Raw genomic sequence first — 12,276 nt, forward strand, 5'->3', positions numbered from 1 at the left:
TGACTTTATTTTATTGCTCTTTCACTATTACATCTTTACAATGCGAATTCAAGCGTTTTAGTGATGTCCGATCAAGATTATTAGGTTCACCACTATCCTTCCAGGATTCAATAATGCGTTGGGCAGTTCTTAACCAAATTCCAGTGATTTCAGCAATCTCCTTTTCGGTGCTTGATGCAGGCCAATAGTTTGCCCCTTCTGAAACACAGTAACATATTTTCCACCACCACGGGATATTCTTCTGACATGGTTGTTTAAGAAATGAGGGCCAGGCAGTGTACTTTAAAACAGTGTGACTGCTGCATTGTTAATTCATAATGTTGTAATCTAGTCACATAGACATCCATTTTAAGTGTTTTACTGTAAATGCTAGAGATGGGACAATAGATCGAATTTCGATATATTGCGAACCAACAAGGTATTATGAACCATTGGAGGCAAAAATTATTCACACATGGTCCTTAAAGTGCTTGAAATTACCTTTGAAAAATATAAGTACAGGAATACCTGGAAATCACCTTGTTTTGATGAAAAGTGCCTAATTAAAACAGACCATTTCTTCCGTGTAATGTGTGTCCATCAAAGATTAAATCTATGCACTCCACATTAATTGCATAATGTATCCTTAATATCCTTTCTGTTCTTTAAAGTCAGATAAAAAGTATTATTATAAAAATATTTTAAATCATAAATAGCGCAGATGCAAAAAAAAAAAAAAAAAGAAAAAAGGAATTCTTTCGTTAATAACGGAACACAGATGCAAGTTGAACACTTAAAAGTGTCAGTAACCGTTTTTAGCGCTTGTAATACAAATGAATGTAAACTCAACGTTTTAATTGTACACATTATTTAAAAAAAATTCTAGCGCTCATATATATATACACACTCACCTAAAGGATTATTAGGAACACCTGTTCAATTTCTCATTAACGCAATTATCTAATCAACCAATCACATGGCAGTTGCTTCAATGCATTTAGGGGTGTGGTCCTGGTCAAGACAATCTCCTGAACGCCAAACTGAATGTCAGAATGGGAAAGAAAGGTGATTTAAGCAATTTTGAGCGTGGCATGGTTGTTGGTGCCAGACGGGCCGGTCTGAGTATTTCACAATCTGCTCAGTTACTGGGATTTTCACGCACAACCATTTCTACGGTTTACAAAGAATGGTGTGAAAAGGGAAAAACATCCAGTATGAGGCAGTCCTGTGGGCGAAAATGCCTTGTTGATGCTAGAGGTCAGAGGAGAATGGGCCGACTGATTCAAGCTGATAGAAGAGCAACTTTGCCTGAAATAACCACTCGTTACAACCGAGGTATGCAGCAAAGCATTTGTGAAGCCACAACACACACAACCTTGAGGCGGATGGGCTACAACAGCAGAAGACCCCACCGGGTAGCACTCATCTCCACTACAAATAGGAAAAAGAGGCTACAATTTGCAAGAGCTCACCAAAATTGGACAGTTGAAGACTGGAAAAATGTTGCCTGGTCTGATGAGTCTCGATTTCTGTTGAGACATTCAGATGGTAGAGTCAGAATTTGGCGTAAACAGAATGAGAACATGGATCCATCATGCCTTGTTACCACTGTGCAGGCTGGTGGTGGTGGTGTAATGGTGTGGGGGATGTTTTCTTGGCACACTTTAGGCCCCTTAGTGCCAATTGGGCATCGTTTAAATGCCACGGCCTACCTGAGCATTGTTTCTGACCATGTCCATCCCTTTATGGCCACCATGTACCCATCCTCTGATGGCTACTTCCAGCAGGATAATGCACCATGTCACAAAGCTCGAATCATTTCAAATTGGTTTCTTGAACATGACAATGAGTTCACTGTACTAAAATGGCCCCCACAGTCACCAGATCTCAACCCAATAGAGCATCTTTGGGATGTGGTGGAACGGGAGCTTCGTGCCCTGGATGTGCATCCCACAAATCTCCATCAACTGCAAGATGCTATCCTATCAATATGGGCCAACATTTCTAAAGAATGCTTTCAGCACCTTGTTGAATCAATGCCACATAGAATTAAGGCAGTTCTGAAGGCGAAAGGGGGTCAAACACAGTATTAGTATGGTGTTCCTAATAATCCTTTAGGTGAGTTGTGCAATTCTTATATTTAAAAAAAAAAATGTGATTAATGATGATGAGGAACAAATTATTAAAAAATAAATACACTTTCACGTACTTTTTCAGCCCACAATTTTTGAAGGCTTATTTGTTATCTTTTCTTTTAAAGGTATGTGAGCAACTCTTATTAAACTTTGAGCAATAATATTGTGTATTAAATAACTTTATTATGAGAAATTGTGCATTTTGACCAAATAGTTTTAAAAAATAAAAACATGTTCTGTCATACTTTGTCATTTAAGTGTTATAACGAATCAAGATTATATCGAATTGTGAACCTCATCTAGTATATTGTGCCAAATCAAGAGATATCCATATTGTCCCATCCCTAGTAAATGGGTGCTCCCTTGTTATTTTTAAAAACCAGGATGACGCAAAATATTTTCTGTGGTAATGTTCAGCATGTCACAGATGCTGTCAATACTGTTTAAGTTGTATTCAATTTAGAATATTTATTTAAATACTTTTATGCTTGAAAAAATCCTTGTAATGTTTAACTGGTTAAAAATTCACCAAAATAAATAAATCAAATACCATAAGTGCACATCTTTGGAGAGCAAAAACAATGACGACACAAATTATTTCAAACAATTGTTTAATTATAATAAAACACAGAAAACTCCCCCACAGATACACACACAACATCTGTGCAATTTTCCATTCCCAAGGTTCCTGTTGCACTTCAAAACCACCTAATAAACCAAATGCAGTACAGTCAGCATGAGAGTTTTCAACTTAAGTTGTTTCTACACAATGACCGCAGCTTGGTATGTACACACTCATTTGTGTCTCATAAAGTTTAAAGTTTGGAATCCAAAATCCTGGTCCTCTAGATTTCTTTACACTATTTTTCAACCTAATGTTCACCACATTATATGAGCAAGCAACAAGTGACATTGGGCCACAAGAGCTGGTGAGAAGCCATAAGCATGTTTCAGAGTCACTGACCTAACTGAGCAGATTCTAGAACAGATAAAAAGGATTTAGGGTGCATGAATGCTCTACAAATTATCTTTGGGTTTTGAATAGTTCAAACCACAATAAAAAAAAAGAATCGCTTAATCTCATGTCGTTCCAAACCCAAATGAGTTTTCTTCCGCAGAACACAAAAATTATGTTAAGCAGAATATACAAGTGGCTCTTTTCCATTCTATGAAAGCATATAGTGACCACGGGCAGTCAAGCTGAAAAATGTTGCTTCCACAAGAGCTCAAATCTGGTTCACGTTCCAATTAAAACATTGGAACGTCAATATGCATTGCACAAGGTTTTACGTCAATGATGAGAGAAAAGAAAGACTATCGCGTGCAATACATTTTGACGTGCCATATTTCAAATGGCGCAAATAAGATTTAAAAGCTACAGCACAGATTTTCAGGAAACAAATTAAGACTAACACAAAGCGGAGTCATATGGATTACTATTATGGTACTTTATCATTTTTGGTGTCCCCATACAGGGCATTCTGCATTAAAGTACATGACAATTTCATTTTTGGGTAAAAAACAACACACACAAAGAATGCAATGAGATGCCTGAGTAAATCTCAGTGGTAGAACCAAACATATTTAAAATACTGATGTCTGTACACCGTTCTGCCTGGCAGGGTCATTACGTTTCTCTCTAAAAAATGCAGCATTATAGTTGATATGCCTGAGTAAGTCAAGAATAAATTTATCTTTGCAGTAGAAACACATGAGTTGGTGAAGGTTTGGCTAGACGAGGCTAACGGACACCTGAGAGATGACGATAAGAATGGATTGAGAGACCCGCAGAGACTAAGCATCTACACACCATCATGATGTTCATTCTTTAGACCAGGTATGTTATTGCCTTTAGCGAGAGCAGAAACTTTACAGGAGGGTTTTCTGGGAACAGAAATATCTTAGTACTGGTTTAATCTGGTTCTTTTTAAGACTTCGCTTAAACCATCTCCAGAAAAACGTCCAGTAGAGTTTGAGACACTAGTCAAAGGTCCTGTAAGTCATATTATTGCTTGTGAGGAGTGCATAATCACAAGTCGAGACATCTGTAATAAACAAAAAAACCTATTTAAAGGATTTCAAACAGCAGTGTGGAGCCCCGAGACTGACATGGACTATAGACTTAAACTTAACCTGACTCAAAAGGAAATTTCTCTTTACAACTTCCTGAAAGTGTAAATGTTCCCTAGTTTGACGAGAACATCATTAAATTGAAATTAGCACATACTAAATATCTCAAAAAAGATGTTGGGCTCATGCAACAGTAGCATCATGTGTGTAAAACAATTCTTACGTAAACAGTGACATTCAACGCAACAGTTACCTAAAATGTTCGGAAAACGACTCTTGCGTAAATTGCCGCGTTCAATTAAGTAATTTCCTAAAACCATCGCTACATTCAACGCAGCAATTTACCTCAATTGTTCTCGTGCATAAAATTGTCTGCCGCATTAAATTATCAATTTACGTAAAACATTCGTAAAACCACTGTTCCCGCAACAAATAACGCAAGAAGAGTTTTACGAACGATTTACACAAATTTGTGTTTAATAAATGAGGCGAAACAATTAAGAGACATATATATTACTTCAATGAAATTGAGTTTAGGTAATAAAAATAATAAAACAGTTTGAGAGATTTTGGAAGCTAAAAAGGACAAAAAATCTTTAACAATAAACAAATGAAAATTATAAAGAAAATGAAATGGTTTATTATGATATTCCTTCAACCACAAATAAAATAAAAACCAAATCAAGTCGTAACCACCTTGCGCAGATGAATTACAACACAATCTTTAAGATAAAACTCTGTCAACATGCAATGAAAACAACAGCCTAAAACAACTCTTCAAAAGCAATTCGTTTAAATTAAACCTTTCTTTTTCATAAAAGGTGCCAGAAAACCTGATCACTGATTAAAATCATTTAAGGCCAGAATCGCTTGATATGTTGCACCAGCTTGTGATGGTTTAGCTGAGCAGCAGTAAATAAACAGCATTTTTAAACGAAATATTATACCCATTAGGAACTGAAGAATCACAACGTATAAGTGTCTTCGTCGCCAGTGAGTATGTCCTATATTATACAGGAAAATGATTTCCTGACAGAAGCAACATGATTTTTCCCCTCCACTAAGACGGTCTTCACAACGAATTGTATCTATGAGAAATCAGGTGACTGTGTGACCTCTACATGTCTGACAAAGAGCACAAATAAAATGTTGCAAGCGGCACTATTATGGGCCAGCCTGCATATAAACACTCAAAACACTCACACACAGATAACGGTGTTACTGGCTCCAGATTCGGGTGTCTCTGGTAACCTCATGATGCTGGTCACAGTTTGGCAGCCATGAAGTTGATGTGAGGTTTGGTTAGAGGGAACAGCGGCAAACTCCTTTTGAAATTAGTCATATTCTCCACCAACACCGGCTGAAAACACAAAATACAGCAAATCAATGGGTGAATTACATTTGTTAATTTTCAGTGTCATTGGATTTCGTATATTTTGCTTTCAAATATTTTTTGTGGATTCTGAGTAATACTGCATAAAATAACATTTTATTTGATAACATTAATATCTACTTCATTGTATTATATAAAATACAGTGCTCTCTAAATATGAGCATTGGTTCTTGAAAAACCTGCAACGGTTGACCATTACTGTACAGCCATATACATTTCCATTCAATACCTGAGGAAGTGAGGGAGCAGGAGGCAGATTGACATCATTCTGTGCAGGAAACTCTCCCACCAGAGGACCTGCAGGAGACACACAGCACCAGTAAATAAATCTGCCCAGTAAGTCAGTTCAGTCAAAGAGTCTCATTGTGTTTGTACTCACAGGAGTCCATCTCTCTGGACAGCAAATGCACTGACACCTTGTGTCTTCTTGGAGCGTTAATGGCCAACAGGTCCTGGAGAGAACGGAAATGGAAGAAATAAAAAGTTACAAAAAGAAAAACAACCCTATTTCAGGAGCATTTTTTGAATTTTTTTGTAATTCACATTCTCATTATGGACTCTTTTCACACTTCTGCGTTCGCAAAGCAAAAGTTGTCATAGTTGGGTAAACAATGCCAGCAATCGGGAAGAACCATAATAACCAGTGCTACTACATTGTTCCTGTTTGCACAGATTCTAAAATAAAAATGTCTGGATTTGTGTTTCCACGAATTTCCAAAAGATGCTGCACTTTTTACGAGCTTGGAGGGTTCGGGCCATTAAATGCAAAGAAGATAACTTCGTTATTAAACGAGGAAGCACTTTTGTTTATGGACAGTATTTTCAAGATGAGGACTCTTGTTTCACAAGATGAAATCGGAGCTGTACCGTGGTTTCATTGGAAGGATTACACATCACAAGCGACACGAGTGTCTGCTTGACAGGGTTATAAATCAGATGGAGCGGGACATGGGCCGCTCTCTACTCCTTCACATCATTTGTTGCCCTCCCCCCATTTGGTACTAGTTTCACCAAGTAAAACTCAGATTTGTTAACTGTGCCTTTTGTGCATTTTTGCAATTTACAGCAACAGATTTGTAGATCATTCCATTAATACATAAATATGTGCCTGCTGATTTAACGCACAACCTCTCAAGAATAATCTATTTTTAACTTCTTACCTTCGTATTCATGCAGGTAACCTCGAAAAACAACTTGTAATCTTTGTCGAGTTTATATTTAACTGTTGACGCACGCACGCAGGATTTTTGTGCACAACCATCTCTAGAATTTACTTTGAATGGTGGAAAAAACAAAAAACAACCAGTGAGGGGCAGTTCTGCTGATGGAAACGCCTTGTTGATGAGAGGTCATCAGAGAATGGCCACACTGGTTCAGACTGACAAAGTCTATGGTAACTCAGATACTCGCTCTGTACAATTGTGTTGAGAAGAATAACATCTCAGAATGCCACTCTGAGATGCAGGTTGATGCTGTTTTGGCAGCACGAGGGGGACCTACAAATTATTAGGCAGGTGGTTTTAATGTTGTGGCTGATCGGTGTATATTGCAAAATTACAATTCATGTCTTTAGGAGATAAACATTATTTAGAAAGAAAAAAAAAATACTGAGTGCACCTTTAAACTTTAATTAATAGCATGCATTAACATGTTAATTCTGAAAGCACATACTAATTTAAAGGAATGAAATATGACCCAAATATGTTCTTGACTTATGTAAAGTTCACAAAAATGTCAGATCCTCACTAACCCTGTAAAACTGCATAATGTTCTCCTTCGTTAGTGTCTTCAGGTAAGCCACTTCAACATTATCTGGATCAGACAATAAAATAGAGGGAAAAGACACACAAAAATTTAGAAAAAGGCTTCAGCTTGATACCATCATTTTTCACCTTTCATATATATTTTTACACCTCTCACCCCTGTCAAAGTTGTACTGCTGAGAGATGATCTCTCCCCAGTACTTGGCACACTCAGCTGCCAGTTTCTTAGGTTTATCCAGTCGGCGGATGGCCAGTGCCTGAATGTGTTTCTGAAATGCTTCCTCTCCCATCTCCTCCACACTCTTCTCCATGGTCTTGAGAAAGGCCTCCACACGAGACTCCAGGTAGTGCGGTGCCTTCTCAGACTGGATGATGAAACGCAGACCCTGGACGCCATTGGCCCTGCGGGGACCACTGAACACTATGTAACCTGGAGAAACAGACAGCATTAAATAAATACATTCTGTTCTTTAAATCATTATTAGCAACAATATGACAAGAACAGGCAGAGAACCACAGAGACTTACAGTAAAAGAACTGTTATTTCCACATAAGATTGTGTGTGTGTATGTGTTGAGTTACCCAGCTGTTCTTTGGTGCGTAGCGTGTTGAAGCAGGGCTCAGAGATGATTTGACAGAAGAGCTCCAGCAGCATGTTCTCATGAGTATTCTGCATATCCGTCTGGTAGTAAATCTCAATTCCACAGTTATTATGAACCTCGTTCTTCTGCTGGTAAACATACCAGCCACCTGATAACCACAGAGAACTGGACTTAAAACATAAGAACTATGACAAACACACACACACAAAAACACACAAATATCATGGAACTCAGAAATCACACCATAGATTCAGGCTTAAAATTGAGTATCATTTCCTATATGTAAAACACCACCACATAGTAGGGAACAAGCCTGCTATGCCCCACCCCCTGATCTTGCATTTGAGCATCAAATATGCACAGAAGCTGTGGATACAAAAAACCAGGAGAGAGCCTCAACAGAATTGAAAGTGTTTTTGTTGTCTTTAAGCACTTACCGTCAGGAACCTGGACTTCCCTGTAGCGAATTAGCTGACTTGGTAGGAGGGGCTTAGTGTGAGCATGTTCAATGAGTTTATCCTCCAACATCTGTATCATGCCCAGAGCGGACTGAAGACAACAGACAAAAATTAATTTTTTTAAAAAATGTATCACATTGATCAAATTTTAGCTTTTGAAAAACGTTCAAATTCAGTGTATTCAATCAAAATATGCCTTGAAATGGAAGATATTATATTGCATATATACTTCTGGTTATATGTTTATTGTTTGCATGCATGCATAAGTTGTACTATTTACAAATATTTACTGTATACCGATATGTAAAACATTTACTAAATCGGAATGGTCTCTTTAAGACTGCCAGCAACAGCTAGTGAGCTCATATTAATGAGGACCCTCAATTTATTGTGCTTTGTCACATCAGTGCTTTGTTTGTCAACAACTGACTGTTAATAACAGAAAGGAGATATATATATACACACACACACACACACACACACACACACACACACACTTTCGAACAATGTACAGATTTTGCTGCTTCAGAAGGAAATTGGTACTTTAATTTACCAAAGTGGCATTAAACTGATCACAAAGTATAGTCAGGACATTACTGATGTAAAAAACAGCACCATCACTATTTGAAAAGTAATTTTTTTATAAAATCTATAGACGGACCCATTTCCAGCAGCCATTATTCTTGCGTAATCATGCTAAATTGCCACTAGAAAATCACTTGCCATTACATCAAACACAGCTGAAAGCTATTTGGTTCATGAAATGAAGATTAACATTGTCTTTGTGTTTGATTTTGAGTTGTCACAGTATGCAATAGACTGGCATATCTTAAGGTCAGTATGAGGACAAAAATGGCAAAAAAGAAACAGCTTTCTCTAGAAACTCATCAGTCAATCATTGTTTTGAGGAGTGAAGCCTATACAATGCTTGAACTTGCCAAAATACTGAAGATTTAATACAAAGATTTACACTCAATCATCAAAGACAAAGGACAACCGGCTCTAACAAGGACAGAATGAGATGTGGAAGGTCAGATGTACAACTAAACAAGAGGATAAGTACATCCGAGTCTCTAGTTTGAGAAAGAGACGCCCCTCACATGTCCTCCGCTGACAGCTTCATTGAATTTTACCCTCTCAACACCAGTTTCATGTACAACAGTAAAGAGAAGACTCGGGGGGGCCTTATGGGAAGAATTGCAAAGAAAAAGCCACTTTTGAAACAGAAAAAAAAAAAAAATTACGTTTAGAGTGGGCAAAGAAACAGACATTGGACAACTGATAATTGGAAAAGAGTGTTATGGATCTTAACCCCATTGAGCTTTTGTGGGATCAGCTAGACTGCAAGGTGTGTGAGAAGTGCCCGACAAGACAGCCACATCTATGTCAAGTGCTACAGGAAGTGTGGGTTGAAATGTCACCCGAATAGCTGGACAAACTGACAGCTAGAATGCCGAGGATCTGCAAAGCTGTCATTGCTGCTGATGAGAACTCTTTGAAGTAGTTACATTTTTCTAAAGTTAGTAATTTTTCACGTTATAAAATGTTCTGGCTATATATTGTGATCAGTTGAATGTCACTTTGTTGAATAAAAGTACCAGTTTCTTTCGATAAGAGCAAAATATGTACATTATTCCAAACTTTTGGCTGGCTGTGTGTGTGTGGAGACATCTTTGGGCACACATTCTACTGTGCCACTACTCTGCTCAAACACTGGTGAGTGAAATCTGAATGTTTACCAGCCAGTGGCTACTAACAGACATTTTTGGTCCCACAGCACATATAGTAAAAGATCGATCTTGGGGATTTAAGCCTATGATTTTAATGTTTTGCCGTCTGGAGCGAGCCTCTAGATCGATCACTTTCCCGCGGAGTGATTTGTTCTCTGACTGTACTTTTGCGCACTTCTGCTCGATGAGGGAAAGGCGGCGGTCATAATCGGCAGTAGCATTCTCCACCTGCTTAATTCTATCCCCGAAGCACACTAAAGATGCTTGAGTGGACGCCAAAGATGCTTCCAGAAGATCAAATCGATCAGTCATCGTTTTGTTCATGTTCTGTATTGCCAGAAGTATACTGGTAGATTCCGCGGCCTGCCCTGCCATCTCCGACTTTGACTGAGCAGGGGATTCATTCAGTGCTTTATCCAACTTCTTCCCCCTTTCAGCTTAGACATTATACAGCTCATCAATAAAGACAATTATAAAGTAATGCCGGTAGAAAAAAAAACAGAGAAAATAATAGGAAATATGGAGAGGAGCTCAGCAGAACACATCTACTTCATGCGGTACTCCATAGCGCCCCCTATCTTGGGGATTTAAGAATCAATATCGAGATTGTTCAAACAAAAATCATGATGCATCAGAAAATTTGTTTTTACTCAAACCTAAAATAGTTAATACTTTTATATTCAAGTTACTTAAATGTCATTCTTTTTTCTACCAATTCTGTTTCGCAGGTCATTTCTCTTTCATCATCCAAAAACACTTTTAAAACCAACCTGTTTGGTGATGTTGCCATGCAGCAACGCTTCAATGTGTAACCGTGACAGCAGCTGCGGTATGAACGCCTTGAGACGAGGCAATGTGACATCTAAAAAAAATAAAAAAAACACATTCACAACACTTAATTCACAATCCCACTTAAAAAGAGAGAGAGAGCAAGAGATGAAAGAGGAGTGACTCACCATCTAAACAATCTCGGAGTTCGTCTTTGGTCCAGGCTACCTCTGTCATGAGCAGCCGGAGGTAATACATGGCATGCTGGTGGGGCTGCTCAGCACGGAAGTTATTCAGAGACCTCATATACTGCAAATAGAAAAACAACGGTTTCATTTATATGAAATATTACAAAGCTAATAATTAGATATTCATTGGGTAGTAAAATTGAAAATCTTCTTTTTCAGTTGTCTCACCGCTTCTTTAATGATATCAAAGCGTTTCTCGTCAATCTGAAATGTGGCCATCTTTTCAATGATCTTCTTCAGTAGGCTGTGTTGCTTGTCATTATAACCCTTCACTGACAGCTGACACACACACAAAACACAAATGGCAGTGAATATTTATGAGAATGAGGGATAAAAACAGCTCAAATTCAGCTCAGGAAACTATGCAAACGCACCCACAAAATTTGTGCTCAACGCAATTTGCACGGCACTATTCCTGATCCGGCCCGGTACTGAACACTATATAGCGGACTCTGCTCCAGACACCTGAAGCATCTCTTTAACATGCTGAAAGGGTGCTTGACTATACCACTAGTCTGGACTTATGACAGGTTATAATGCTCTTCTCAATTATTTTATCATTATTTGACTTCAACCCATCGGGAGCATGATTTACATTTTTAATATTGCACCAATTTAAACAAAATTGTGGGTGGTTAGTGAATAAGACGCAAGCCACCAACCCCATCTCTAGTCACAAAATACCACAAACATATCACACTACCCCAAGCAGACTGATCAGGGCTGGACATTTAGAAGGCTTCACAACACACCACTCGGCAGAAAGCAGCACAATATAATAGAACGACAACGCTGTGCACTCCAAAGCTTCAAGCTCCACCCTTTTCCCAACACCCCGCCTCTCTCTCCAACAGGGGAAGAGACTAAACACCATACTTACAATGAGGGCATTCATTCCAAACGTTATGTCATAGATCAACCCTGCCAGGCGGGCTGCATATGTATACTCTCTCAAATCATCCTTCAACAACTTGAGAAACAGGTAAGTCATGTTGCAGTGCAGGGGGTCTGCGTATAGGTAGCGACTACCAGGATGGAAAAAAGAAAGGGGGTGGGGGGAAAACAAATGGAGTGATGTTCAATTGGAAAGTTAACTGACATGACAAGAGAAGTGGATTAAGAAAGGGACC

The 12,276-nt window shown here is 38.4% G+C and overlaps 1 protein-coding gene across 3 annotated transcripts in view; it reads right to left on the reverse strand.

Annotated features, from left to right (window-relative positions):
* The window catches only part of ide (insulin-degrading enzyme), a 39,396-nt gene that overhangs the window by 5,832 nt on the left and 21,288 nt on the right, over window positions 1-12,276 (reverse strand). Inside the window, exons 15-25 of one of the 3 annotated variants that reach the window (XM_052150879.1) lie at window positions 12,027-12,171; window positions 11,315-11,425; window positions 11,087-11,207; window positions 10,901-10,992; window positions 8,380-8,491; window positions 7,923-8,090; window positions 7,498-7,770; window positions 7,328-7,389; window positions 5,957-6,029; window positions 5,807-5,874; window positions 2,730-5,544 (exon numbers count right to left, since the gene is read on the reverse strand). In XM_052150879.1, the coding sequence (XP_052006839.1) occupies window positions 5,449-5,544; window positions 5,807-5,874; window positions 5,957-6,029; window positions 7,328-7,389; window positions 7,498-7,770; window positions 7,923-8,090; window positions 8,380-8,491; window positions 10,901-10,992; window positions 11,087-11,207; window positions 11,315-11,425; window positions 12,027-12,171 (1,321 nt within the window). In that variant the 3' untranslated portion in view covers window positions 2,730-5,448. Of the gene's footprint in view, window positions 1-2,729; window positions 5,545-5,806; window positions 5,875-5,956; window positions 6,030-7,327; window positions 7,390-7,497; window positions 7,771-7,922; window positions 8,091-8,379; window positions 8,492-10,900; window positions 10,993-11,086; window positions 11,208-11,314; window positions 11,426-12,026; window positions 12,172-12,276 lie in introns of those variants that run through there. The other 2 variants (XR_007972659.1, XM_052150878.1) reach the window with 2 other exon arrangements.

This window comes from Xyrauchen texanus, chromosome 20 (genome assembly GCF_025860055.1).
Source record: "Xyrauchen texanus isolate HMW12.3.18 chromosome 20, RBS_HiC_50CHRs, whole genome shotgun sequence".
NCBI classification, from domain to species: Eukaryota; Metazoa; Chordata; class Actinopteri; order Cypriniformes; family Catostomidae; genus Xyrauchen; species Xyrauchen texanus.